Here is a 27,810-nt window from a genome sequence, read left to right on the forward strand (position 1 = left end):
AGAAAACTGGATTGCATTTGTGTACAAAAAGACTCATATTGGTTTCCCCCTGATGATCCACCTTGGTGCTGATCACGCAGGACAAAGCTGCAATATAAAAAGGTGCCTAAAGGATTTCCCTAGGTGATCTTCAGGTGACCCAGCCTGTCTAGGATCTCCTACACCAGTGCTTCCCTGGAGCTAGTGCAGGGATTGTAGTCAGGATATCCCTGGCTGCTGAAATATTACCTTGGGGCCATGGGCAGTTAGCACAAATAAGGGTAGCCTTCAGTCTCTTCTGCATTATGCTGGGGGCTAACCCAGCACAAGACCTCCCCATTAACTGTGTAGAGGGTAAAGACATCTCTCCTGTGTGTCAAGCACTCCCCAGCTGCAACTGAGATCAGGGCCTCCAAAAGCAGTAAGATTTTACTGACAAACACCCTATAGTTCATTTATAAGCACTCCATTTCTTCTCATCTCTACTACTTTGTAACTTCCCAGACTTCCACATTTGCTCAAACACATACCCTGACATTCGGTCTGAAGTATTTTAATCTACACTGCTATTCTACCCTATTTCACACACATTGGTCTCCCTTTTGACAGAGAACTGAACCTGAAGCTAGCTGTGGCCAGTTGCTCAAGATGATCAAGTTCACCTTTAAGGCACTATACATATTGGCGGGGGGGGGGGGGGGCAGAGGGGGGGAAATGGAACATTCTGCATTGAGAGAAGGGCAGTCTCATTTGAGAAATCTTGCTATTTTTGAAATGCTCTATTCCATACCACTCAGCTTCGTAACAAGTAAAATCAGTGAAGCTTATTAGAGATTATCTGTTTCTCCTTCATTATTAACTAAACATACCCTTGCATGAGCTGTTTATGCTTTTCAGGCTAAAACCAGCAAAAGCTGTGTTAAACTAATGAGATCTCATTTGGAACAGAAGTTGCTAGTCTCAAACTAAATGCTGCAGTGCAAGAAACTTGTTACATCAGGTATTACATGAGAGGTAAATGACGGACAGTAACTTGACAGTACTTCATTCCCATTATTATCATTTACACAAACTGTCTGAAGACTGTCAGTCATACATATAAAAACATTTGTACAGATAAATTAGTGTTAAAATAAAACCACCACAGAAAAGTCTTAGTATTTTAGGTATTGAAAGCTAGATTTTAAAGTTTACTTTATATGTTTAAAAACTGGAACTGTCTCTCAACTCAACCCCCTTGTTAAAAGTCACATAAGGACAAATACCTCTAGAATTCAACATGTAAAACAAAGGCACTATGTTTTTATAATTTTAGGTCAGTATATTTTTTTGGTTTGGTTTGTAGGAGGGCATTAAATACCAAGAGACACTTACTACATAACATTGATTTCTAATAAAAGTAGCTGAATAGTCTCTTGTAGTGATATAAAAGTAGTTAAGATTTTTCAATTAAAGTCTTCATTTTTCCTGTAGGCTTCAGCATGTGTGGTCCAAACTGAAAATGAAAAACAAGTATGTTACAATATGTACAGATCCGGAAATTGTAGCATCATTTTATAATCCAAATTCATAAGTGCCCCGGGAACTCAAGCAGAGGCCACCCATCATTTGTCTGCTTTGCCTTGCTGCCATGGATGCAAACTGGATTTGATTTAGATGAATCTTACCCACAAAGTAACTAGAAATTGTCTCACAGGGGAAAACTCATATCAGGAACCAAGTGAAGTTACTCAGATTAACCAGATGACTCCGCTCCCAGAACAAGTCTGCTGACTGAGACTTTTCCTGCACCACAGAATCCACAAAAGGCACTCTTGCCATCAGTGCTAACAATCTCATCTGTTGCAAGTCCTCTGTAAACCACGTATAATGAAATGTGAGGACCAGACTTGGGGAGGAGTGGGGGAGGGGAGAAGAGGCTGCCTACGGTTAAAAGTGTTATTAGACCACAACTAGTGTTTGTCACCACCACAATATTCTCTGTTAAAGGCTCCCAGCAACTCTCCGGTTCCATTAGCCTCTGACGTTTACTATCCAATCAAGCCCCTTGCCCCAACAAAAGATGGACCACAATCTCAAAGTGGAAGTAGTAATGAACATTCCATACCACAAGTCAAATATTAACTCATGATTTTCTCTCAAGTCTTGTGAGATTTGTTCTCTTAAAATTCCCAGCTTCTGGAGGCAAGTAATCAAGTAAGAATCTCAGCCCTTGTTAGAAAAAAATATAGCCCTCATGGTTGTAGAAAAGAACCTGCAAATGTTACCTGAATGCACCCCAAAAACTCAAGCCAGAAAACAAAAAACCCCAACCTTTAAGTCACCTGATTTTTGAATGCTTATGGTTGGTAATCTAGTTCTTCCCCAATCAGACCAGAACACAACCAGCTGTATGAGTAAGGTTATTATACTTTCTACCTCTTTTGCTATTTGTTTTCATTTTTGTTTTCCCAGCTGAGTGAAGTGCAAGAGATTAATCTGATCATTTATTTGTTCTTTTCTGGCCCACAATGCTCAGTGACTGTTTACCAGACTGCAGGCAAAGTTTACTGCCCAGCAAAACTGGATTTCACGGGAATAAAAAGGGGAAACATGAAAGGATTCCTATTCTAAGTTTTGTAACTAGAAATGCTGATAGATGCATTGCATGCACTACTTGAAACTTACCGTGGGAGAAAAACCCTTTTACTTCAATCTTTTTTAAACACAACTTAATGAGTTTTCCCAGCACCATGTTTAAATTTATTTTTAAAATGGAACCCGGTTGCCTTTTAAAGTCTTAGTGATGCAATAAAACCTCTCTAGCCTGCTCATGGTTTACCTGGTCAGCAGAAGCCGTAGGTAAACTTGCCCCCTGCAGTGCTTTGAATGACAACGGTCTCTCCACTCCCCAGCACTGCTGATGAACAGGTCAAGCTTTCTGGATTCTCATTAAATTGTCTACCTATTCCCAATAGGCACGTGCAGTATTGCCAACACTAAGCATTCAAAAATGACGAGTCAGGCCCTAAAGTCATTTAACACACACAAACAGAAAAAGCACACAAACATTTCAGGTTGCCTTTGATGTAAATCCTTATGGTTGATATTTTATGGATTCTCTCTACAACTATGAGGGCTCAAAACTTTCATTTAAAAAAAGTGAGTCTCTCGTATAAAGTCCTAGCTCCTGGATACACAAATACTCAGATTTATAATACAAAAGAATGAGAATTGGCTACATTGCCCATGTCTATGTTGCAATTTGTGGCACACCTGGGAATGCTTATTGGGGTTTTGTGGAGATGGAGATGGTCTGACAGCCATCTAAGGTTTCTGAAGAGATATTTACATTGGCTTCAATGTATGTAGGACTGAACCCTATGTTGTGTCAAAAATTTCAATACTCACCTGCATCATTTCAGACGTTGCCTTTGTTTCAGACTCTGGAATCTGTTTTTCAGTTTCACTTTGGTTATCACTTCTGTATCGATAAGCAAATTTCTTTTTGAGAGCTTCAGCTATTAGTGCTACGGGATCAGTCGGGTCAGGTGATTTGCATTTTGTGCCTTCCACTGGTCTTCAAAGGGAAAGGGAAATTAACAGTCACACAGCAAGTCTTTAGAATGAAGTTAGAGCATCTTTGCATTCCTGTGTTGCCTTTCAAATGCTAGATCAGCAACAGTCCAAAATTCAAATGTTTCTCCATGAAAACAACTGAGTAAGGCTTTACACTTTGCATTAATAAAATTACACACGTTATTGTGTACTCACCTTTTCACTGCACGCAGTTTGACACTGTTCATGTCTTTGAGGATCTCTAGCATGTTTGGTATTTCAGGCTTCTTTGGACCATTATCTATCGAAGTCTGTCCTGCGTTTATTTTCTTGCCTTTCCGCTCTTTAATGAGATCAATAGCAGACATACTCCGATGTACCCCAGAAGGTGGAAGAGGTGGTGGAGGAGGTGGTGGTGGTGGCGGCGGCGCTGGTGAAGGAGCTGATGCAGTAGGACTTAATCCAGCTAAAACATACCAAGACATTCATTCCCAGTAAGAACTAAATGCCCTTTTAAAGAAAGCTTGATACATCAAGTGTTTTGAAAAGGAACAGATTTACTGCATATCAATTTATTTTTTCCTCAAAAGGTTCTGGTCACAAGACTACTGGCCCGGTTTAAGTCCTAAACCACCTAAAAACGAGAGCATTAAAACCACCTCAGCTAATTACTGTTACAAAAGGATGTTCAGTTCCCAGTTGAGATACTAACAGCAGATGCACATCCATGTCAAACCTACAAAACTTGTTCAACACCAGGACCTGTTTCCACCAACTCTGCCCCCTTTTGGGGTCTATCAGTATTTCATGATGCTTGGAGATAGTTTGAAAGGCAAAGTTACATTCTTAAGGCAGCCACTGTGCCTGGAAGAAGTCACTGTTTAGAAATAATTACACACATTAATAGCAGTTTGGCCAGACAACAGCAATGAATGCATCCCAAGTAAAAATTCCAATTATACTTGTCATTTGTCAAGACAAGATTCTAAATGAAATTGCTTATTGACTGTAATCACAACCCCTATATAAGCAGTAGTTATTTGTGCTAATTATTTTCAGAAATGAAGGACTTCTCACGTAAGAGTCTTAAACTTGAATGGCAGAGTTCAAAAAGTTGTGTGAATCCCAGTTAAAAAGTCTTCACCTTGTTTCTGTTACCGCCCATGTTTTTCTTTGTTTTTTGAAAGCCTTCCTAAGACTCAAGAGCAGAATCTGGCGACTGTCTGAACCAATTAGTTTGTAACAAAAATCTTAAATTAAAGCTTCTTGCACCACTTTAGGTGAATATTAAGTCAGTATTACAGGAGTCACCAAAGACATTACACTGGTCCTGGCAGAGAGAACTTCACAAATGTTTTGTTTCTAAAAAAAGACTATGGAATTTTCAGTCACTGACTCTGCTCATGCAAATCGGGACCTTATTTTTATTTAACAAAAATCTTCACCCACCCACCCTTAATCTTAAAAGTGAACCAAACCAACTATCTGGGACAGACAGATGTATAACGTTGACATATTTAAAGTAGTTGCCATATTCTACCAGAAGAGGGGGTTAAAGGAAAACGCTATTTAAACTGAAACCTAGATTGAAAGCCCTCTAATGAACAGAAGGAAAAATCACACCTAGAAAAATATTAATCAAGGACATTTGCTATTTAGGTCATTATTAGCATTTTAGCAATTTGGTATGTTTAGAAGTGTGTTAATTTCAAGCTACTGTTGCTTTCAAAAAGGAGGAATGGAACTGAATTATCTTTCAAACTATTTCAGTGCACTGAGTTAATGGCACATATAGTGGTCACATTATTTCCCTATTCACTCACAGATTTGGATACTGAACTACAACCTCTTCAGGAGAGCCAGCATTCATGATATAATGGTTAAAGCCCAGGAGAGAATCAGTATACCTATTCCCAGCTTTCCCACGCACCTGCTAGGTGACTGTGGCCAAGCCACTTAACCTCCGTTGCAGTTTCTCACCCTTCATTCCTATCTGTAAGGGGTACAGAATAGGCCCTACTATCCTTGTGAGCTGCAACAATTCAGGTTTGTAAAGCATGCCAAGCATCTCAGTGGAAGGTGCTATATAATACAAAGTATTGTTGGGGGTCGGAGGGATGCGGACTGAGGTTAGGACAGTCACGATTTTTAGCTTCCATCTGAACAGAAATTGGCACTCAAGAGCCTTCAGACCAACATCTGATCCCGAGAATGGCTCCTGTAACAATTCAAGCCTTTCCTCCTGCCCCAAAGCTCTTGTGTGTTATTGCACTGACCGATATGAGCCCATTTTCATGTAGAGGATTTAATTTGTGAACTTCTGCCGAAGAGACAAGTGAGTCAATGGTATTAGAAGCCAATACTAAGAAATAAGCAGCCACTGTAACAAGTTACAATTCTCTGAAGAGTACCAGGTCTATTATAAGCTCTGAGAAGATATCACAAGTACTGTACTTATTTATTCTTAGTCATGTAATAAGCATTGAAGTTTGTTAGAGATTTCTGCTGACATGTTTCTAGCTACATGTTGTCACTGTTTCATAAGCCATTTGAAATATGTATTGTATTCCAAAAGCATAATTAGTATCTCAGTGACACTAGACCTCATGACATATTACTGACCTCACAAAACTGACTTCAGTATACCTACACGTCGGTCAATCAGTTTTAAAGGAGCAGATTCCTTTTAGCTAATTTGATATGAAAGTGAGACAGAGTTTAATACCTGCTGGCAGATTCTGCTGTTCTTGCAAGATTACAATTTTGGCTATTTGTGCCCTTAAACTGGCAAGTTCATTTTCTAGAGCATTAATCTTTTGCAGAGCTTCATCATTCTTGGTCACCACAACCTTGGGGGCTGGCTCTTCTTGTAAGAGGTTTGGTAAGGACACTTGTCTACTTGGTGGTCTTCCAGAGCAATATGGTTCATGTGGAAGAGGCGGAGCCGATTTTGACCAAACTTCTGATCTGTAACAAAGCAACACAATTGTCACACGGGACTGGTCTGTAGTAAGTGCTTGTACCAAGCAGCTAAGAGGAGAGAGCAAAACAGTTAAGTGTAAGCATTGAGCCAAACATTAAGAACTGACCTTAAAACCAAACTACTTACTTTTGGCCTTTTAAGAAGAAACCAAAAAACCCTTAGGTAAACATCATCTCACCTGCTTCAGAAGTCTGGTATTTTTATCTCCCTCTTCCCACAATGGAATACTTGCAAGTAATGTCTGGCAGAATCTGACTCATAGATCCCTAAAACCTAAAGTTGAAGTGGCATTGGTTTTAAGTTTTCGGGGTTTTTTTTTAGGGGGGAGGAAGGGAATGCTGCCTCAGAAACACTGAGAGCCTAGTAGCACTACAGACATTTATTTACTGGTAATTATGGTATACAAGTTATATAAGTGACAAAGAGCTTGATATGAACACATTCCACCTTTGGTTTAATAGTGTGATTAAGAGAAACATTTAAGCTAAGGCAAGATTCAGGCTAGATATCAGGAAGGGCTTATAATCAAAGTAATTAGTATGTGAATCGGCCTAACAAAATAGTAAATACTACTGTTAAAAGGGACACTATCAAGTTAAGTTAGGCCCAAAATTAAGGTTTGGTGAAAGTAAGCTTTTATTAATAAACCAAGAGAGACCTGTTTTATAAAAGCTTTGTGTGATTAAAAAGCTTTCCAATGGAATTTACACATGTTCCCCTGCAGTGTTTACAACCGGATATTGCAGCACTAATGTACTGCACAATAATTTAAGATGAAAAAACATACTTAGAATACTTTCAGTTAAAGCTGAAGTGTTAAATTACAAGCAAGACAAATTTTAGCAACCCCACGGGTTAGACTAAAAAGTTAGAGATAATAGGGTTTTTGACATTCAGTGTATAAAATAGTCTTATCTAGTCTATTACTCAGCTCTTGGCAGGACAATCTGAAACTCTATAGGTATAAATACACCTCTACCCCGATATAACGCGACCCGATATACCACGAATTCGGATATACCACGGTAAAGAAGTGCTCCGGGGGGGCGGGGCTGCTCACTCCTGTGGATCAAAGCAAGTTCGATATAACACGGTTTCACCTACAACGCGGTAAGATTTTTTTGGCTCCCGAGGACAGCGTTATATCGGGATAGAGGTGTACTAATTTTTCTAGCTCCAATCTGTTTTTCCTTTAAATGCCTTGTGCCAGCAGTTACTTCTAAGTTTTCACATTTATTTGCTTTGATGTTGGAATGAAGCTTCTTTAAAAACTTGCCCATCGCTGACAATTTTAGATTTTTTCCACCTCTGAGAATTCTTTTGTATGCAATTTGTCCCCTTTTGAGATGGACTAGCTTCCCATGGTCTACAAAGTCCACTTTCCACCTATACTGTCCCGCTGCATGGACAACCCTAGTTTGATAGAAACAACAAGGAGTCTGGTGGCACCTTAAAGACTAACAGATTTATTTGGGCATAAGCTTTCGTGGGTAAAAACCTCACTTCTTCGGATGCACCCACGAAAGCTTATGCCCAAATAAATCTGTTAGTCTTTAAGGTGCCACCAGACTCCTTGTTGTTTTTGTAGATACAGACTAACACGGCTACCCCCTGATACTTGACACCTAGTTTGATAGGATTCTTCAGATTCTTGTTCTCAAATTGTCAAGGGGCATGAAGCTTTGCAGCAAAGTTTAATGTTACAAAAGCTGTTTAGTAGGAGAATCATGTATCATTATAACAACAAGAGGGGAGAAGAGAAGCCTCATGCACTAAAAATTTTTTTTACGCGTCTCTGCCTTCATGGCATGTAACCAGTAAAGGAATGAAAACACAGTCTACGTTTGCTGCATCCCATCTTATACCTGTCAAAGAAACCCAGAATATTTTAACACCGGGATATTAAAATATAGGAAGTTTCAAGATCTGAAGTTATCAAATAAGCAGGAAAGCTAGATACCAAGGTACCAGAAATGTTGTTCAAGGCAATAGTACAACTAATGCTAATTACTGAGCTAGAGGATTACAAGAATGAACTAAGATACTGTAGCTGCAGAAAAAATGCCCATATATTTAACTAACTCCCACCTGAATTCTTACAATTCCTCAAGCATATCAGGATATTGGGTTTCTGTGGCACTGCCTGGTCAAACACTGAGGCAAGAATTTTGAATAGAAATATGACTTTTGGAAATACCTCATCTGCAGAATGTGCTTTGAGTTACACAATTCATGGCCCTGGTTTAATCATGGTTTCAGCTGTACTCTTATAATAGCATTGGCTGCCCAACCAATATATCTGCAGCACTTGCTCCTATTTAAATGGAGAGAACCCATACATGAGATTCTTAGGGTCTTTTGAGGCTAAAAGGGGCCCATTAGGATCTTACCTCCTGCCTAACAGGCCATAGAACTTCACCTACCCAGGGATAACAGGCAAACAAGGCGGAAGTTGCAGGCTTTGCAGCTAGTCCATCCTTCATAGAAAAGTAAATTAACTGCAGACAAAAGAATCCCCAATTGCTGTTTATTGCAATATCTGTAATTCATACTATATTTGTATGTTTATTACTATTGGAGAAGTGCTGTATTGATAGCAATGGAAACAACATCCACAGAAGACATACTGCCTAGACAGGAGCACGTGCAGTTTTTTGGGATTCATGGATGTCTGTCCACCCAGAGCTGTACTAAGACAAAACACTCCTCCTTTCATTCAGCATCTGAACTGGTGACCTAGAGGTGGGGAGGTTTCAAATCCTATTACCAGCCATCTGCAAGACCTAGTTCCTGCCTGTTTAATATTATTACTTTGACTTTTGAACTGGGGACCACTACTTTACAGATTGCACATTTTATGTTAATAGTTTTAGGACTGTTCTTATTTTTAAGGTAATGCAAATTAAAATAAATAAATGCTGTATCCTCCCAGGACAGAATGCAGGATTTTCATAGGGTTCCTGGAACCATAAATCCTAGGTAGCAACTTGGATTTATTCCAGAGGACCCAGTCCCCTTGGTTCCCCTCACAGCTTTTAAAGCTTCATTTTGTATTGCAAAAGAACAGTTGAACACTAGCTATGTACAACTGGAATGTGAAGTATTTATTCGACATAATTAATCCATACTGATAAAATATCGCTTAAGAGTCAACATATCTCAGTGTGCGTAGGTGATGAATCTCATTGTCTGGCCTGGGGCTATTATTGCCAAGTTATTTTTACTTCCTTCAGTGCTGACTTAAATCATGACACTGAATTTTTGAATTAACAGCAGTTTATTCACACAGATTAAATGAAAGACATTCAATAATACTTCAAATTGATTTGTTTTTTTAAAAAGCTTATTTAAATACTGTTGTAAAGGGGCTTTATATTATAGGTACATTGATGCACAGTAAGTTTATTGAAATGTATTTGTTTCAGTAGAACATTTGGAATTTACCACTTGAAAAATACAGGCCTGAAATGTGACTATAGCATTCAGTGTGCAGGGGGACAAAATGATGTGCAGTTTAGTTCTGCAAGGATGTTAATAGATCTATTTTTGACAGTGTAGATAAAGTTGATCTCATCCTCTGTAAGCGTGTATATGTATTTACATAGGCATATAAGCCTACATAGTGGACTACTTGTTAAGAATTTTATGGGAAGTAGATATTGCAAATAAATATCTTTATATTTATGTGGGCTTCTTGGACCAGGGATTGCCCTTATAGAGTGTTTGAAAGCACCTACTGGACATTACTGTAATTAATGTTAAATATTTCACACATACAAGTAACAAGCCAAATTTAAGACCCTGCCTAACGAAGTAATTTTTAGAGCTACCCTGTAAACTCACGGTTTGCCGTCCAACTATCAACTTCTGAGTTCAAGGATAAGACCACTTTACATGATGATCCTTAGCGAGTTCTCCCCAAATAGCAACCTTAACTAACAATACCCAAGTCCCACAACAATCTATAGGTGCTTCCTTGAAGCAAAGAGCTACTCTTCCCACTGACACTATAAAGCTGAATGACTGTATAACTCAGCTCTTACACAGAAGTTGAACAGCCATTCCTTGTGCTGGAATGCACCTATCAAAGGGGATATCTCTCTGAAAAGTCAAGTTGATGGATTTCTGCTACTCCCTTTTGAGTTACTGAAATTAACAGTGGCTTGCAACCATATTCCTATTATGCAATATTTCACTATAGCAAGTTGTGTTGGAGGGCACTGAGGTCATCACTAAATGCATGCTTTTAAAATAGGTGTCCTTTGGAGGAACCTACTACATCTGTGAATACCAAAGCCATCAGATGCTCCTTATTTAAAGTAAACAGAAACCTTGTCTATTCTAGAAAGCTTATGCCACTGAAGCCTGCACCAGCATGACTAAACCAGTACAAACTGTAATAATACAGTGTCCACATTAGCCATCTCATTCCAGGCGTATACAGAGCACTATACCCATAAAAACACTCCCTGCCCATTGCAGTAGTACCTGTCCGATAGCTATAGGTGCGGCTCCCTATTCACTGCCTGCCCATTTTCATGCTTATAAAAATTAAATACAAAACGCAAGTGTGTGTGTGTTTGTTTTACAAGTAAAAGCATCTCTGCTCTGCACTGCAGAGCCTTAACCAGAATGGTCAGTAGAGGTAGGTCAGATATTGTGAGACATCACCAGAAGGATCAATTGCCCTAATGCAATGCAGCTGAAACCCCATTGCTTGTTTAGCACTGTGATCCCACAGAGACATGGTTCAGGACCAGCAGTGATAACCCCTGCTCAAGCAAGTGCAGCAACAACAAAAAAACAAGAGTGCTGACAATGGTCCCATATCACAGTGAGAATTTGTGTGGGGACACAACAGTGATATGGGCACCTGCAATGCTAGAATTATCTAGTGCAGAGCCTTCCTTCCCTGGATCAAAGCCCCATATCCACTCTCAAATTTTGGTCCTTCCATTCATAATCCTGTTAACCTGACTTCAGTTTCTTCCCTCCATTTCCTCCACAATACTGAAATGCTTGCACACCTATGGTGTTAAGTATGCTAGATAGCAAGTGCTACGATTTGAGGGGAACCTATGATGAAATCAAGGAGATTTAACAAACATACCTGAGCCTTGTAGAGACTTCACCTTCTTCTTGAGCAACCCATCTCACATCTGCAAAAGAGGCTACTGAGTCTTCTCTGAGCTGCTTAGAATGGTTCCCTTCTGTAGAGTGAGAGGTAACCTAGAATTTTAAAGACAAAATTGCATTTTTTTAAAGTTAATAAGGGACTGTTGCTTTTGAAAGCACTCTCCAACCTATTTTACAGTTGTATTTGAAAGAGTACAATAGCCTGATACTGCATGTAGCTATTAAGAATACACACAAGACACCACGGATCTTAGCATACTTGGCACTATCTAAGATAGTATCCAAAGCCCACTGAAGTCAATAAAAACAAAGAGGAGTCCTTGTGGCACCTTAGAGACTAATAAATTTATTTGGGCATAAGTTTTCGTGGGCCCACGAAAGCTTATGCCCAAATAAATGCGTTAGTCTCTAAGGTGCCACAAGGACTCCTTGTTGTTTTTGCTGATACAGACTAACACAGCTACCACTCTGAACCTGTCACTGAAGTCAATGACTTCCATAGGCATTGGATCAGGCCCCTTGTTTTTTACAGAGATTATTTTTGCTATTTAAAAGGTCACGGCAAGTTTCCTAGGGTATATAACCAGCTTATTTAGCACTATAAAGACAATGCAAGTTATTTGTTATATAGGAGATAAGCAACAAAGTATTTCACTTGCACAGGCAAAGTATTCTAAGTCTACAAACAGTCACCACTCAATTAATTATACTAAATCCAACGTTTTAATAGGGTCACTAGAACTTCCTATTTTGATCAGATTTATTTAATGTAATTTATTTTGAAAGTGAAATATTTAAAGTTAATTATGGTACTCGCCCCTTCCCCCTTTCAAAACTGATGTTCTCTCTGCAAATGTCAGGGCTTGAAAGAAGTTAGTATTTACATGCCCACTGCAGAAATTAGAAAACTGAAAACAACTGGCACAAGTGAGCAAGTTACTGATACTTCCCAGTCCAACAATTACAAGTCTTTTTGTGTGCAAGAGGGAGGGAAGAGACGGGAGGGAATGGGGACACGACACTAAGGTTTTAATGAATTGTCTGTCCCTGTGAGCCCCGTACCAAACAAATTCAAACTGCTTATAAAATAGTTCAGTTGTATTGCCTTATTAAGCTGCTACATTATAGGTTACTCAATACTATGAGCCTCGCATACAAATATGGAAAGTCAACTGCATCTGCCATTACTTGGTTTTTTAATTCCAATGAAATCCTCCGAGACCACTAGAAAGGAAAGCTACTGCAATAGCTAACCCCTAAGACAGGGGTGGGCAAACTTTTTGGCCCGAGGGCCACATCGGGGTTGCGAAACTGTATGGAGGGCCGGGTAGGAAAGGCTGTGCCTCCCCAAACAGCCTGGCCCCCGCCCCCTATCTGCCCCCTCCCACTTCCTACCCTCTGACTACCCCCCTCAGAATCCCCCACCCAGCCAACCCCCACTGCTCCTTGTCCCCTGTCTGCCCCCTCCCAGGATCCCCCGCCCCTAACTGCCCCCCTGGGACCCTACCCCCATCCAACCCCCAGTTCCCTGTCCCCTGACTGCTTCCCCCAGAACCTCCGCCCCATCCACTGCCCTGTCCCCTGACTGCCCCAACCCCTATCAACACCCCCGCCCCCTGACAGGCCCCCGAGACCCCATCCCCTATCCAACCTCCACCCCATCCAACCGCCCCGTCCCCTGACTGCCCGCTGGGACCTCCTGCCCCTTATCCAACCCACCCTCCCGCTCCCCGCCCCCTTACCATGCTGCTCAGAGCAGCAGGAGTTCACAGCCCCACCGCCCGGCTGGAGCCAGCCATGCCACCCGCGCTGCCTGGCAGGAGCGGCGGGCTAAAGCGCTGGCGGCACAGCGAGGTGAGGCTGTGGGGGAGGGAGGACAGCAGGGGAGGGGTTGGGGCTAGCCTCCCCGGCCAGGAGCTCAAGGACCAGGCGGGACGGTCCTCCAGGCCGGATGTGGCCCGCGGGCTGTAGTTTGCCCACCTCTGCCCTAAGATATTAAACTCTCAAATAAAAATTTAGGCTATGTCAGTCTCTATTGTTTTAAGATTGGTGGAATAAAAGCTTGTCATGTGGTAAAGCACATATGAACAAGGTAGTAACAGTTACATATCTCCAACCTGTTTATCAGAAGTTCAAGGTGAAATGAAGACTTGTAGAAAATATGGGTTATGGTTCTTAGCTGGAGTTAAGACACACTGATTATAGGCATGCACTAATGGCTGAAGCAATTAATTAAAAAAAAATTAACTTACAGCAGGTTCAGTGCATGGTCCTTTCATACTATAGCTAATGCTAGCAGGAAAGAAAAAAGGAAGAGAGAAATCTATAGGAAAGTTTCAGCATAGCAACAGTCTCAAAGGAAAACAGTCAAGACAGATGCTGAAAAGAACACTCAGAATTCCATCTTTTGAGTCAAACACATAGAAACCATACTTATGCATCTCTAACATGTTGGACAAGAGCAAAAGGCTTGTATACAGTGCTTTAAACAAACAACTTTAATGGGATTTAAGGTTTAATTTGTTGACTAAAGCTCAGGTATTTACAAGATTTCAAAGTCAGTTCACTAGAACAGCTGTGCTTCTACTTCTTCAGATCATCATCTTTCATTCACTGTATCATCACAATCAGATTTATATACTAAAGGTAAATACAAATTTTAAACTTGAGTGACTTTATTCCTGAAGTAGTTTATTCTTCAAAGTGTCTGGGAAATGCCAAACACTTCATTAATTGTAATGCAAAGTTTAGATTGAGATATTAATATTTGATTCATATAAGAAGCAGGAAAGTCAAGTTAGGGCTCCTACAGGCATAGTGTTCTTGTAAGAAGACAATACAAGACACAGGGTTTTCTCTCACGCTACAAGAAATGAAGTTATCTGGCTAATAAAATGGTAAGGAACTTAATTTCTCTTTAATAGCAGAGGGAGGTCTTCCTATCAACATCACACATGAAATTAACTCCTATGCTATTAAAGAAGATTAGAGAAGCGAATATACACCTCTACAACGCGGCCCAATATAACACGGGTTCACATATAGCGCGGTAGCAGCTGGGCTCCGGCGGCGCTTTAAAGGGTCCGGGGCTCCGGCTGCTGTGGGGAGCCCCGGGCTCTTTAAATCACCGCTGGAGCCCTGCCGTCGCTACCCTGATATAACGGGGTTTCACCTATAACGCGGTAGGGATTTTTGGCTCCCCACGACCGCATTATATCGGGGTAGAGGTGTATTTTAAGCCAGGGGTTCTCAAACTGGGGGTCAGGACCTCTCAGGGGGTCGCGAGGTTATTAAATGGGGGGTCGTGAGCTGTAAGCCTCCACCCCAAACCCCGCTTTGCCTCCAGCATTTATAATGGTGTTAAATATATAAAAACATATATATTCTGCACATTTTAATTTATAAGGGGGGGGGGTTGCACTCAGAGGCTATGTGAAAGGGGTCACCAGGACAAAAGTTTGAGAACCACTGTTTTAAGAAGTGAAAAGCCTACATTTGTTTGAATTACCAAGCCTTAAAATGGACACATTTCCCAATCAGCAAACTTTTTACACAAAGCCTTCTTCCCCTCTCCCCACATCTCTCAAAAAAGATTGATGCGGTTTCTTTCTCAGCTCAAGAATTGCAGCCCCTCCAAATTATCCTATTTGGAAACTTTTCTTTGCTATCCAGAACAGAGTTTTAAAAAGCACGCGTTGCAGTTTCTGTATTTTCCATCTGTTTCAGAAAGACTTGTTGTTACAACACAAGGAGGAGGAAATAACCACCTCTTGTTTACGTCATTACCACCACCCCTAACTTTCTAGTCTGTTCACATATGAAGTGCACAATTCAGAGTGCAGCACAGAATTTGACATATTCTTCTTTCACCTACACAGTTCAAGTCTATATTTAGAGACTAAACAAATAGTGAGCTCACTCTATCTTGTTTACCGTGTTCACCTTCAGAGAATTTGTATCATGTGCATAAGCAACATGTATTTACTTTCCACTCATCCTTAAGTAACATTGTTTGCACTTCCATTACTCAGGTTTATCAGTTAAAAATGGCGTTGGAAGTTATTTCTGATGTTACTTATTTTTTGTCCACAGCAGAGTTTGCTTTTTACTTTTGTAACCAAAGACATCTCTTGCCTTGGAAGAGAGCAGTCAAGAATGTCAAGCTGCTAAGTTTTCCTGAAGAGGTTTTTTTGTTTTGTTTTTTTAAAAGAGCAACATACAATAAATTGTAGTCTTCTGTGGTGAATGCCCCAGACAAAAGCATTCAGGAGATTATGAATTTGCCTTTTACATCCTTAAAAGTCAACCCAGAGGACTCTCACTTTTGTGATGAGCTAGCATATCCTGCAGTAGCAATGTTTACCACAGCTCCACTACCACAGAACATCAGATTGGAGCAGGCCAATTGAAGTAGGGCTCTTTGACATACTGCTTAGTTTTAAAAGCAGGGACTATTTTACAGACAAAGCTCTACAAGAGCCACACAGTGCTATTTTACAAATTAACATTCTTACAGGCTGGATGAAGTCTGTTGGAAGTTTCATGGTGTAACAGCAATGTAACGTTTGCTGGGGTATCAGTAGAAACTGAAGAGACTAGACTTTGGCAAGACATGGGGGTGGACAGTGAGGAGGAGGGAGGAAAACTAACTTTGGTATGAACGAGGGGCCTCTTCTACTCTGCTTATTTGAAGCATCCAAGACAACCTACACATTTAGTTTTAAATGCACCTGCAAATCAACTTTAACGTCCTCTAACACAAAACAAACGCCATAGAGAAAAATGGAAAAGTATTTTAAGAAGGATTTTAAACTGTGCAGAATTCCTACCTGAAACTGAACTCTTGGGCACTGGATAAGAGAGAGGTTAGTACCAATTTTCCTTACAATACTTCGAGATGAACCATAAGACTTGCCTGACCAGAGCACCTGAGGAAAAAAAATTAGGTGAACTGTTATAGTATTTGTTAGATCATTTACCCAATAATTTTATTGTATCTTAATTGTATATTTTGCTCCATCCAGCAATATTTGTACTGTATAACGTTTAAGTGTACACATACCAAAATTACATATTCCCCTGCAGCATGGAAGACATGCTATGCACTCAAATTCATACTGGTCACCCACACTATTTTGAAAGTCATATTTTAACTTGCTTGCATCAGCACAAATAATTGATTTTAAGTATTTGCAGCATGTTCAGTGCTATTCAAAGACAGTCTTCTGCCCTAAGGAATTCACATTCTATGTGACAGACCTCAAGTCACAACACATTGAAACACTCAGAACAGAGCTATCTTTAATTTTTTTTTTTTTTTTTTTAAATAGATGAAGGATGTTAACTTGGGGAGGAAAAGGAATTTGAAGTAGGTCAAATACCTTGTTCCAAGACATGGACAAAACCAGAGTTTAATAATTATAAAAAACTCTAGAGTTATCCCTAGCTCTGTTTCCCAGCACATTCTCTTGCTTACCTTAGAATGAAAGCTCTTTGGGCCAGGGACTGCCTTTACTTGTGTATCATACAGCACAAGGCACACTGATGCTGCTAGGATCACTACCAACTAGCAGCAAGTGGCCAAGCAGATTGGCCAAGCAGTTGTGGGATTCCTTTAGAGTTTATGAAAAAAAATGGCAAGCAGGTGATGGGAAGGGAAGGAGAAAAGACTTCTAGGAAGAGAACAGGATGCTTCCAATCATGCCAAGTCTCTCATCATACCTAGTGAACATGAAGGTGTGCATAGTATTTCAGCACATCTGTTCATTTGAACTGCTTTCTGCTGCAGTTTAATTAGGTTTCTTCCTTTTGTGTTCTTCCATGGGGACTTTGCATTGGTTCGATTCAACAATATTCTATATTGTTAAAAAAATAAGATGACCAGACCTTTTAAAATATTCCAAGGAGGTGGAATATTTTCAATTTATAGCAATAAAAGTCTCTATGTCCAAAGCCACATGCAGGATTCTGAGCAAACAAAAAGCCACAAGTACAATAAAGCTTTCTGCTTCCCATCAGAGAGTGCAGCTCTGCTGCTCTTGCACATAGCACAGCCTTCAAAAAGAGAAACAGGGACAACAAAATTAGGATCACAGTAGTTTTGAGGTGCTTTGCTGGTGGCTTGGAAATTATGTCAGGAATAAGAATATGTTATGGGCTCCTGGAAGGAGGGAAAGGAGAGAAAGATTACAATGAAACAGGAAATTTTATGGGGTGTGGAGGAGGGGCAAAGGGAAAAAAGTATATGGTGTGGTTGGCTGGCTGGCTGGCTGATTGACAGCATGTGCAAAACAAGGTCAAGAATGGTCTCCATCACCATTGCCCCTCCCTTGAGGTGGGGAAAGGTTTTGGGATAGGTGAAGCCAGAAGAGTACCACTTCTGCAGCTCTCAGACCTACTAGAATGGGAGAAAGGGATGTTACTGAACAGACTACAGATATGTCTACACGGCAGCAGTGAGTCTGAGCTCAGGCTCATGCTACAGCACTAAAAAAAAATCATGCAGACGTTCTGGCTCAGGCTTGCACTCTGAAACCCACCCACTTTCCTGGGCTTCAGAGCCTGAACGTCTAACATGGCTATTTTTAGCATCTCAGGGCTTGTCTACACTGGCACTTTACAGTGCTGCAACTTTCTCGTTCAGGAGTGTGAAAAAACACCCCCCTGAGCGCTGCAAGTTTCAGTGCTGTAAAGTGCCAGTGTAGACAGTGCACCAGCTATTCCCTTCGTGGGGGTGGTTTTTTCTACCTCAGAGAGCTCTCCCAGCGCTATGCCGCGACTACACAAGCCACGTTAAAGCGCGGCTACAGTAGCGCTTTAACGTTGCCAGTGAAGACATGTCCTTAGTAAGAGCCTGAGACTGTAGTCCAGAGCACAGACTCATTGCTGCAGGTGGGTTTTTTTGACATGTAGACATACCCTCAAAGATCTGCTAAGTACCACTGTGTTTACAAGCATTTCAGGAATTAATTTGTGCACTCTGAATGGCAGGGTTACATTATAAGTTATATATTTTGTCATTACAGCCAGCAGGAACACAACAGCCTGTTTTAACTTTTTATATAGCAACTATGATCAGATACCTAAGCATTAAGTTTCATAACCTTATGTCAGTCAAGTTAGATTAATTAATGTAAGAATTATACCAACATGGCATAAAATTTTAAATGCAGTCCCATATGCTCTCAGTGTGAACTCTATATTTAAGTGGATTACATTTGAAATATTTGAACTCAATAGAATTTCAGTGAAGCTGAAACACTTACTGATTCCATGTTTAGTCCAACTTGTGCAAAAGCCATCCTAATTACACGTTTAATCCAGCAGATCATCTGGAGTGGCAAAAAGTCTTCACAAACTGGTATTTAAACCTTCCAAACCTCCCAGGCTGCTGAGGTTCCATAGTCCCTCTGAAATAAAAGGCAAACATTGTAAAAGGCTTTCTTGAAGTCCAATTCCAACAATGATCAGTAGAAATTGTCTCGGAATGCAGACTTTTTCAGCAACAACTGTTCCCAGTACTTTCACAATAGCCACTTTTTCTATATAGGTTCTAGATTTTAAAAATTATATACATGTCACATTTAAGGTACTAAAACTGCTGTTGCAGAATGCAGTAACCGTTTCCATGGCTTTACTTCAGCAATAAGCAGGAGAAGGTCCTAAACATAATTATCTGATAGTTAGTAAGTGAGCAAGGGTCACTTGGGAACATCTGTAAACAGCGAATGGCATTTTGGACACCGTCAGCTTAAAAATAACTTCTGTCAAATCCCTTCCCTAATAAGTGTTACAACTAAGATTACAGTAAATAGATTAGAGAAACAAGTATTTATCCTAACAATCTTGTTTACTGTGTTACTCTGTGTTGTTTTAAGTTTGCTTCAAAGGCCAGAGTAGAAGATGAACAAAAGTCCAACCCAAACCTCATTCTTTTATCACAGAAGTGTTTGTGCTGCCACTCAACAATAATTATTTATCACTGTAGATTCAGGATCGTTTTTGGCTTCATCTGACAGTTTATATGCAGAGTCTAAGTCACTGAATCATCCTGAACAGGAATATTGTAGTATGAACTATACATATTGATTTGTTGGAAGCTAGTAAAATTCCTTAGTCACCATCCAAAAGAAAAAATGCTTAAGTAATGGGAAAGAAATGATATGCAGGAAATATGCAGAGGATTAGAAGAGACCTGAGAATGCCTGCAAGCATCACAACGGTTAGGACTGCCAGTGTTTCCATTACAAACATGTTTTTTTCCCAACAGTTTACAACTCCAATGCCAAGTTTCCATATGGCGTTATTACTAAGAACTCAGCTCTAAAGATTTTTTTAAGGTGAGGTTAAAAAAGCTGGTTTGACTGAGTTCCTCACCACCACAAGTAGCTTAGATGTTTAAGATTTTTTTGTGCTTGGCGAGAGATTAAGTTTGATAGAACAATTATTCTACAGCAGAGCTATTTAGAGAAGTTGACTATTCATAATTCAGGGTGTAACCACTTCGGTTTTAAGCAATGTCTAGATCAGTGATACTCAGATCTCAGTGGTTCAGGAGCCAAATTAGCGATCAATGTTACTCAAAAGAACCACAGTAGTGTGAATTCATTGTTTCATTTACTATTTTACATATTCATAATTATCACACAGCAAAGTGACTGACCAAGTTTTATTAACCAATTGCCATTGATAAAATAACATAGTAAAAGCATGCTGATTAATAATTAAAATCACACAATGTTTTAATATCACATGTTACAAAGAGCCACAGGAGACACATTAAAGAGCCACTTGCAGCACTCAAGCCTCAGTCTGAGTATCACCAGTTTAGATACTTAAGGCATTCTAGGGTTGAGGGTACCAATTTCACATCATTTAATTCCTTGCTGAAGAAGGTCTTGATCTGGCTCTCTCAGAAGTTAATGCAAGTTGTACCATTTACATCAACAGAATCAGAACCATTAAAGCATGAAAGTCCGTTTCAGATGTACTGCATGCTAGCATTGAGTATCCCTCTCTAGAACACTACATTAACCCAGAACAGTCTTAATGTTGTCATAATCTCCAATTAAGATGTCATCTAAGACAAAATACTCAAAAAATATTTCACCTTGATGTTTTTATGAGATCCATTTGTTTTCTAGAGTTATCACAACCACCCTAAAGACATTTGCTTTACCTAGATTCTACTGCACTCTACCCTTCTTAATACCATTTATGAAGAAGGGTAGAGTGCAGTAGAATCACAACCCTTCCACAATCTAGTTATATCCCAAGAATGCAAAGGTTTAATCCTCAATGAAATTGCTAGACAGCAATAATGGAAATTCCTAGAATGTGTCTCACCTGTACTTTATGTAGCTGCCAAATTTGAGAAGGAGAAATTCATCATTTGTTCATTTTACCAACCCTAGCAAAAATCTTCATTTGAAATACTTTAAGTAGCAGCAAGATGTTATCCTAAAGAACAAAAGTTACTTAGCACAGTTTTCTATCTTTTCTCTTGAAACTACAGACATGGATAATATTTAATGCTGGCATACTTATCAGCATGACCAAGTGACAGTCACCTCCTAAATGTAGGTTAGTTTGGAAATTCCTGCTGCCAAGTGCCTAAGAAATAAAAGTAATGCACTGAGAGTCTACTCAACTTACCCTTCATGAGAGGAGAAACTCAAGCAACCTGTTTTTGCAGACTTTGGGTGTTCATTTAAAAAGTTTCTAGCTTTTGTGTTTGCAAAATAACCCTCTAAGTATTAAGTTAGCAAACAAAATGATTCAATGACTGCTGCTGCTCATAGCTTTCTCAAGCAAGTGAAGAGAGACTGGTCTGTCTGACAAAAGGCATTCACAACCTTGGGGACTGCAGATAAACTGACAAGAATCATGTCAATTGCTCCTTTATATTTACAGTAATTCAGAATACTGCAATACCACTGCTGTAAGATGCAGCACTTCGTTGGTAGTTATTAATTCAGGTTGTGAAAGCTATAAGCAGGTTGTCTCAGAGAAGGAAGACTCCCAACAGAATCTGGGAGAGAATTAATGAAGATTAATATCCCACCCCAACTAGGTAAATTTGGAGGGAAAGAGAGGGAAACTCTCCCCCTCTTCCCCACAACAGCAGGAACTCCTCCTTTATAGACACCTGATTAGCCAGAAACTGACACAATGTTCAGTGACCCTATCCTGGAAGGAATTCCAGACACACTTCTACTCCCCAGGGAGTGCTGTATTTTTCACATGAGCCTTGCTATGCGCCGCTTCCCCCATTTTTCACATTTGCCTTTATATCAGACACTGATTTATAAGTTAGGGAAATAACACTGATTATTTAATAACGAGCTAGAGGAGTAAATCTAAAAGCACTTTTCAGATTCAAACAGAAAACAATGTACCATGGAGAAAAGTTATAATGAAACACTCAACCAAGCCTTACAGTGCTACACAGAAATGGAGAGAAGAAAAAAAAATTAAAACAGACACCAACTTGACAGACACATTTATAAAAAAAAGTAGCTTCAAGTCTTCTATCTATCTGAGTCCCTGTTCACAGTTGTCATTTTTCCACCTTTTAAAGTGAAATAGTCACATTTTCCTTCCTAAAAATGTCCCCCTCACACCCATTTATGTGAAAGCTATGCAGGCAACAGAAGAAACTGACTGCATACAATCAATTTACTGGTTTCAGAGTAGCAGCCGTGTTAGTCTGTATCCTCAAAAATAACAGGAGTACTTGTGGCACCTTAGAGACTAACAAATTTATTTCCCGCAGCCCCCATTGGCCTGGGACGGCGAATCGCGGCCAGTGGGAGCCGCGATCGGCCGAACCGGCAGGTAAACAAATCAATTTACTGTATTTGTATAAAGTGTTGTCAAATGCACAAATTAAACAAAAAGAAAAAAATAGAGGAAAACCTCTCTAATCCCTTATAGAGAACAGAGCTGTTACTGGAAGGTACAAGATTAAGAGAAATATGATCTTGAAGTAGGCAGTCTCCCTTTAAAGCAGACACCTTAAAAATCAGGTTTACCCACTTTAGCAGGAATGCATGTCTGCAGTCCTTAATGCTGGCACATGCCCTAACAACATCTAATGAAATGACACCTATAAAAGCAAGTACATCTCTACCCCAATATAACGCGACCCGATATAACACGAATTCGGATATAACGCGGTAAAGCAGTGCTCCGGGGGGAGGGGGTTGAACACTCCGGCGGATCAAAGCAAGTTCAATATAACGCAGTTTCACCTATAATGCAGTAAGATTTTTTGGCTCCCGAGGACAGCGTTATATCGGGGTAGAGGTGTATATCGAGGTCATGTCTACCTCGGGAACTATAGCAGCTTACCTACAACGCCGTAGCTATGCCATATAACCCCATAAGGCAGACACTGCCTATAGCACCAGATGGGGTTTTCCTGTTCCTGTAGGAACATCACCTCCCCAAGAGACGATAGCTAGGTCAACAGAAGAATGCTTCCATGAACTTAGCTGTGTCTATGCTAGGAGTTAGGTCTGCATAGCTACGACGCTCGGGGGTGTGGATTTTTCAACACTCATGAGCACCGCAGCTACATTTACCTAAATCAGGGGCTGGCAACCTCTGGCACGCGGCTCGCCAGGGTAAGTACCCTGGCGGGCCGGGCCAGTTTGTTTACCTGCCGCGTCGGCAGGTTCGACCGATCGCGGCTCCCACTGGCCGCGGTTCGCCGTCCCAGGCCAATGGGGGCGGAGGGAAGCCGCGGCCAGCACATCCCTCACCCGCGCCGCTTCCCGCAGCCCCCATTGGCCTGGGACGGCGAATCGCGGCCAGTGGGAGCCGCGATCGGCCGAACCGGCAGGTAAACAAACTGGCCCGGCCTGCTAGGGTGCTTACCCTGGCGAGCCGCGTGCCAGAGATTGCCGACCCCTGACCTAAATTTTAAGTGTAAACCAGGCCTGAGTGTCAAAGAAAGAACAATATTTCAGGCAAAAAAAACCACTGCAGCAGTATACTGAAGAGCCATCAAGAATCTTTTAATGTAGGACCAGCTTGAAGACTATCCATTCCCCAAACTAGTGCAGACTAGATATTTATAAAGGGTGACATGACTGGTAGGCAGAGGTTGCAAAGTCACTACTAGGATCTATTTATATCTGAGCACCAGAGTAACAGTCTTAGTGTTTATTTATACTCTAGTTTCCAGAGAGATTCCAACCAATAAAAACAAGTGCTACAATATATTCTAAACAGTAAGATATTTATGTTAAAGTTTTATAAAACAGAAGCGTAACAGTCATGTTAGTGTACCTCAAAGTATAGAAGAATGACAGTGTCATATCTTGCTAGCTACAAAGAGCAATTTAAAGAAAAACCCATATGAATTTAGAGGTTTGACCACTTGTCTTCAGAAGTATCTGCTCATCACAGATCTAAACTTTGCTATCTGATGTTGATAAACAGAGATTCCTCCTCTTGCCTTTGCACTCAAGTGCATCTGTTTTTTCCAAAGACAACAGAACTACAATTCAATTTCTGCAGTTAACTAATGATTTATAAATTACCACCACACCATGTTGCGAGATCGTAAAAAACATGCCACAATCATTTTCCACTTGTAATAACTTAGTCATTACTTTGAGATCTATATGAACTGAACCGGAATCAAGCTAGTGAAAGCCCTCATATCCTGTTACGAATCTCAAGTCACCTAGCTTCCATATCTGAATTGTGCTAGATGCAGTCACATGTAGTGCCTACATATGGCAAACTGAAACAACACACTGCTATCTGCATACAAGGTTCCGGATGTCCTCAGACAGGAAAAATGACTGTGCCTGCAACCTCCTACTTTGGAATGCTTTTGTAACATAAGAAGGGCCCTACTGGGTCAGACCAAAGGTCCATCTAGCCCAGTATCCTGTCTTCTGACAGTGGCCAGTGCCAGGTGCCCCAGAGGGAATGAACAGAACAGGTAATCGTCAAGTGATACATCCCCTGTCGCTCATTCCCAGCTTCTGGCAAACAGAGGCTAGGGACACCATTCCTGCCCATCCTGGCTAATAGCCATTGATGGACCGATCCTCCATGAATTTACCTAGTTCTTTTTTGAACCCTGTTATGGTCTTGGCCTTCACAACATCCTCTGGCAAGGAGTTCCACTGGTTGATTGTGCCTTGTGTGAAGAAATACTTCCTTTTATTGCTGCCTATTAATTTCATTTGGTGACCCCTAGTTCTTGTGTTATGAGTAGTAGTAAACAACACTTCCTTATTTACTTTGTCTACACCAGTCATGATTTTATAGACCTCAATCATATCTCCCCTTAGCCGTCTCTTTTCCAAGCTGAAAAGTCCCAGTCTTATTAATCTCTCCTCATACAGAAGCCGTTCCATACCCCTAATCATTGTTGCTGCCCTTTTCTGAACCTTCTCTAATTCTAATATATCTTTTTTGAGATGGGGTGACCACATCTGCACACAGTATTCAAGATGTGGAAGTACCATGGATTTATATAGAGGCAACATGATATTTTCTCTCCTATTATCTATCTCTTTCTTAATTATTCTGTTCGCTTTTTTGACTTCCGCTGCACACTGAGTGGATGTTTTCATAGAACTATCCACAATGACTCCAAGGTCTCTTTCTTGAGTGCTAACAGCTAATTTAGACCCCATCATTTTATATGTATAGGTGGGATTGTTTTCCAATGTGCATTACTTTGCATTTATCAACATTAAATTTCATCTGCCATTTTGTTGCCCAGTCACCCAGTTTTGAGAGATCATTCTGAGGCTCTTTGCAGTCTGCCTGGGTCTTAACTATCTTTAGTAATTTTGTATCATATGCAAATTTTGACACCTTACTGTTTACCCCTTTTTCCAGATCATTTATGAATACGTTGAATAGGACTGGTCCCAGAACAGACCCCTGGGGGACACCACTATTTACCTCTCTCCATTCTGAAAACTAGTTTACTTTGCATGAGAGCCTGTGGTGAGGGACCTTGTCAAAGGCTTTCTGAAAATCCAAGTACACTATATCCACTGGATCCCTTTGGTCAACATGCTTGTTGACCCCCTCAAAGAATTCTAGTAGATTGGTGAGGCATGATTTCCCTTTACAAAAACCATGTTGACTCTTCCTCAACAAATTATGTTCATCTATATGTCTGACAATATTGTTCTTTATTATAGTTTCAACAGTTTTCCCGGTACTGAAGTCAGGGTTACAGGCCTGTAATTGCCAGGTTCACCTCTGGAGCCCTTTTTAAAAATTGGTGTCACATTAGCTATCCTCCAGTCATCTGGTACAGAAGCTGATGTAAATGATAGGTTACAGACTACAGCAGTTAGTAGTTTTGCAATTTCACATTTTAGTTTTTTCAGAACTCTTGGATGAATATCCTCTGGTCCTGGTGACTTATTGCTGTTTAATTTATCAATTTGTTCCAAAACCTCCTCTAATGATACCTCAATCTGGAACAGTCCCTCAGATCTGTCACCTAAAAAGAATGACTCAGGTTTGGGAATCTCCTTCACATCCTGCTGGAGTTCAGCAGTCGACAGGAGAGCGATCGGGGATCGATTTATCGTGTCTACACTACACGCAATAAATCGATCCCCGATAAATCGATTGCTACCCACCGAACTGGCGGGTAGTGTAGACATACCTTACATCTCTGCATCCAGTCCTGAGGTGACATGTACCCAGTCAATAAGGGGATAATTGAAATCCCACATTATTATTATTATTATTGAGTTTTTTATTTTAATAGCCTTTCTAATCTCCCTGAGCATTTCACAGTCACTATCACCATCCTGGTCAGGTGGTCGGTAATATATCCCTACCACTATATTCTTCTTATTAGAGCATGGAATTTCTATCCATAAAGATTCTATGGCACAGTTTGATTCATTTATGATTTTTACTTCATTTGATTCTACGCTTTCTTTCACATATAATGCCTTTCACTTATTTCTCTTCCTTCCTTCAAAGCCCTCCTTAGAACTTGCAGATGTTAACTCAAGGTTATTACTTTTTAAAAATATTAACAGTTACCTACAATCTCGTACTTGTATCAGATTTAGATTGCAAGGTCTCTATGGCAGCGACCACACCATCCCCCTCTGCCTACACAGCGACACAGAGCTCTCTGTCAACACTCATGGGATCAGCAAAGTGGGAAGGCAAAGAAGATCTGTAACTCTAGTAAGCAAAGAAGCAATAGAAATTTAGGAAGACAATTGGTGTGTATGCGTGTATTAAACACTGTTCATCCAGGATCACCTTTAGGTCCCATTCATCCTAAGGCTGGAGCTGTAATAACAATAGCCATGCTTGAAGCAGGGGCTCCCTAGAGCTGCATGTGAAGTTCGTTTCTAGTCTGCCGTCCTGACCAGCTGATCAGAAAGGCAAACATCAGGCAGGCTCCAGTGAGCTGAGGCTACACGTGGCTGTTACTAGCACCGATGGGCTCTGCTATGGCTCACACAGGGTCGCACTATGGGAGGGCAGAAGCCACAGACGCTCCCCGTGCTAACAGTTACTGGTAAGGGCGGGGTCCCATGTAAGTGCCGTCAGCCAGGGAGCGCGCCTTGGGCCACGGAAGTGGGGGGCCCCCGCGCACATCCTCCGAGGGCCCCTCTGACTCGGAGTTTACCCTCCCCCCAGTTCGCCTGACCTGAAGGATCCGCCCGCCCGGGAGCAGAAAGAGGGGCTTGGGGCGGGAGGTCTGCTCGGACCCAGGCAGGCCAAGGAGCGTGTGGTAGGGGACCAGAGCAGGGGGTACAGACCCCGGTTCCCCCCGCCGCTCAGCGGGAGGGAGAGTCTGTGGGGAGGGGGTCGGCACATCAGACTGAGCTCTGAACCGAGCTGCCCGCCCTTGCACCAGTACCCGGCTGTACCGCGTCCCCACCACCTCCGTGGCTCCGGGCCCTGATTTCCCGCGAACGCGCCGCGCCCCCCGGACCATCAGGCTCCCGGCCCCGACAGCGTGTGCGGACTCACGGGAGCGGGAGTCACACACCGACCCCGAGAGATCCCCGCACAGCTGGCAGCGCCCAACATAACCCCGCCCAAACTCACCGGCTCCCCGACCCCAGCCAGGGCCTCCGCACTCACTCGCCGGTCACCGGCTCCTCAGTTCCAGCGGCTCAGGCTCCACTTGGAGCTCCGCCCTCTCCGCACAG

At 41.3% G+C, this 27,810-nt stretch overlaps 1 protein-coding gene across 1 annotated transcript; it reads right to left on the minus strand.

Moving 5' to 3' along the window:
* Positions 1-1,316: 1,316 nt before the first annotated feature.
* Positions 1,317-27,796, minus strand: MTFR1 (mitochondrial fission regulator 1). The gene is made up of 8 exons (XM_065399334.1): positions 27,707-27,796; positions 18,901-19,044; positions 16,465-16,563; positions 11,610-11,728; positions 6,242-6,483; positions 3,733-3,982; positions 3,370-3,538; positions 1,317-1,474 (listed from the first exon to the last, which is right to left on the minus strand). The coding sequence occupies exons 2-8, from the start codon at positions 18,964-18,966 to the stop codon at positions 1,415-1,417; spliced, it is 1,005 nt and encodes a 334-aa protein (XP_065255406.1). The 5' UTR covers positions 18,967-19,044; positions 27,707-27,796; the 3' UTR covers positions 1,317-1,414.
* Between the last annotated feature and the right edge of the window lie 14 nt (positions 27,797-27,810).

This window comes from Emys orbicularis, chromosome 2 (assembly GCF_028017835.1).
Source record: "Emys orbicularis isolate rEmyOrb1 chromosome 2, rEmyOrb1.hap1, whole genome shotgun sequence".
Taxonomy (NCBI): domain Eukaryota; kingdom Metazoa; phylum Chordata; order Testudines; family Emydidae; genus Emys; species Emys orbicularis.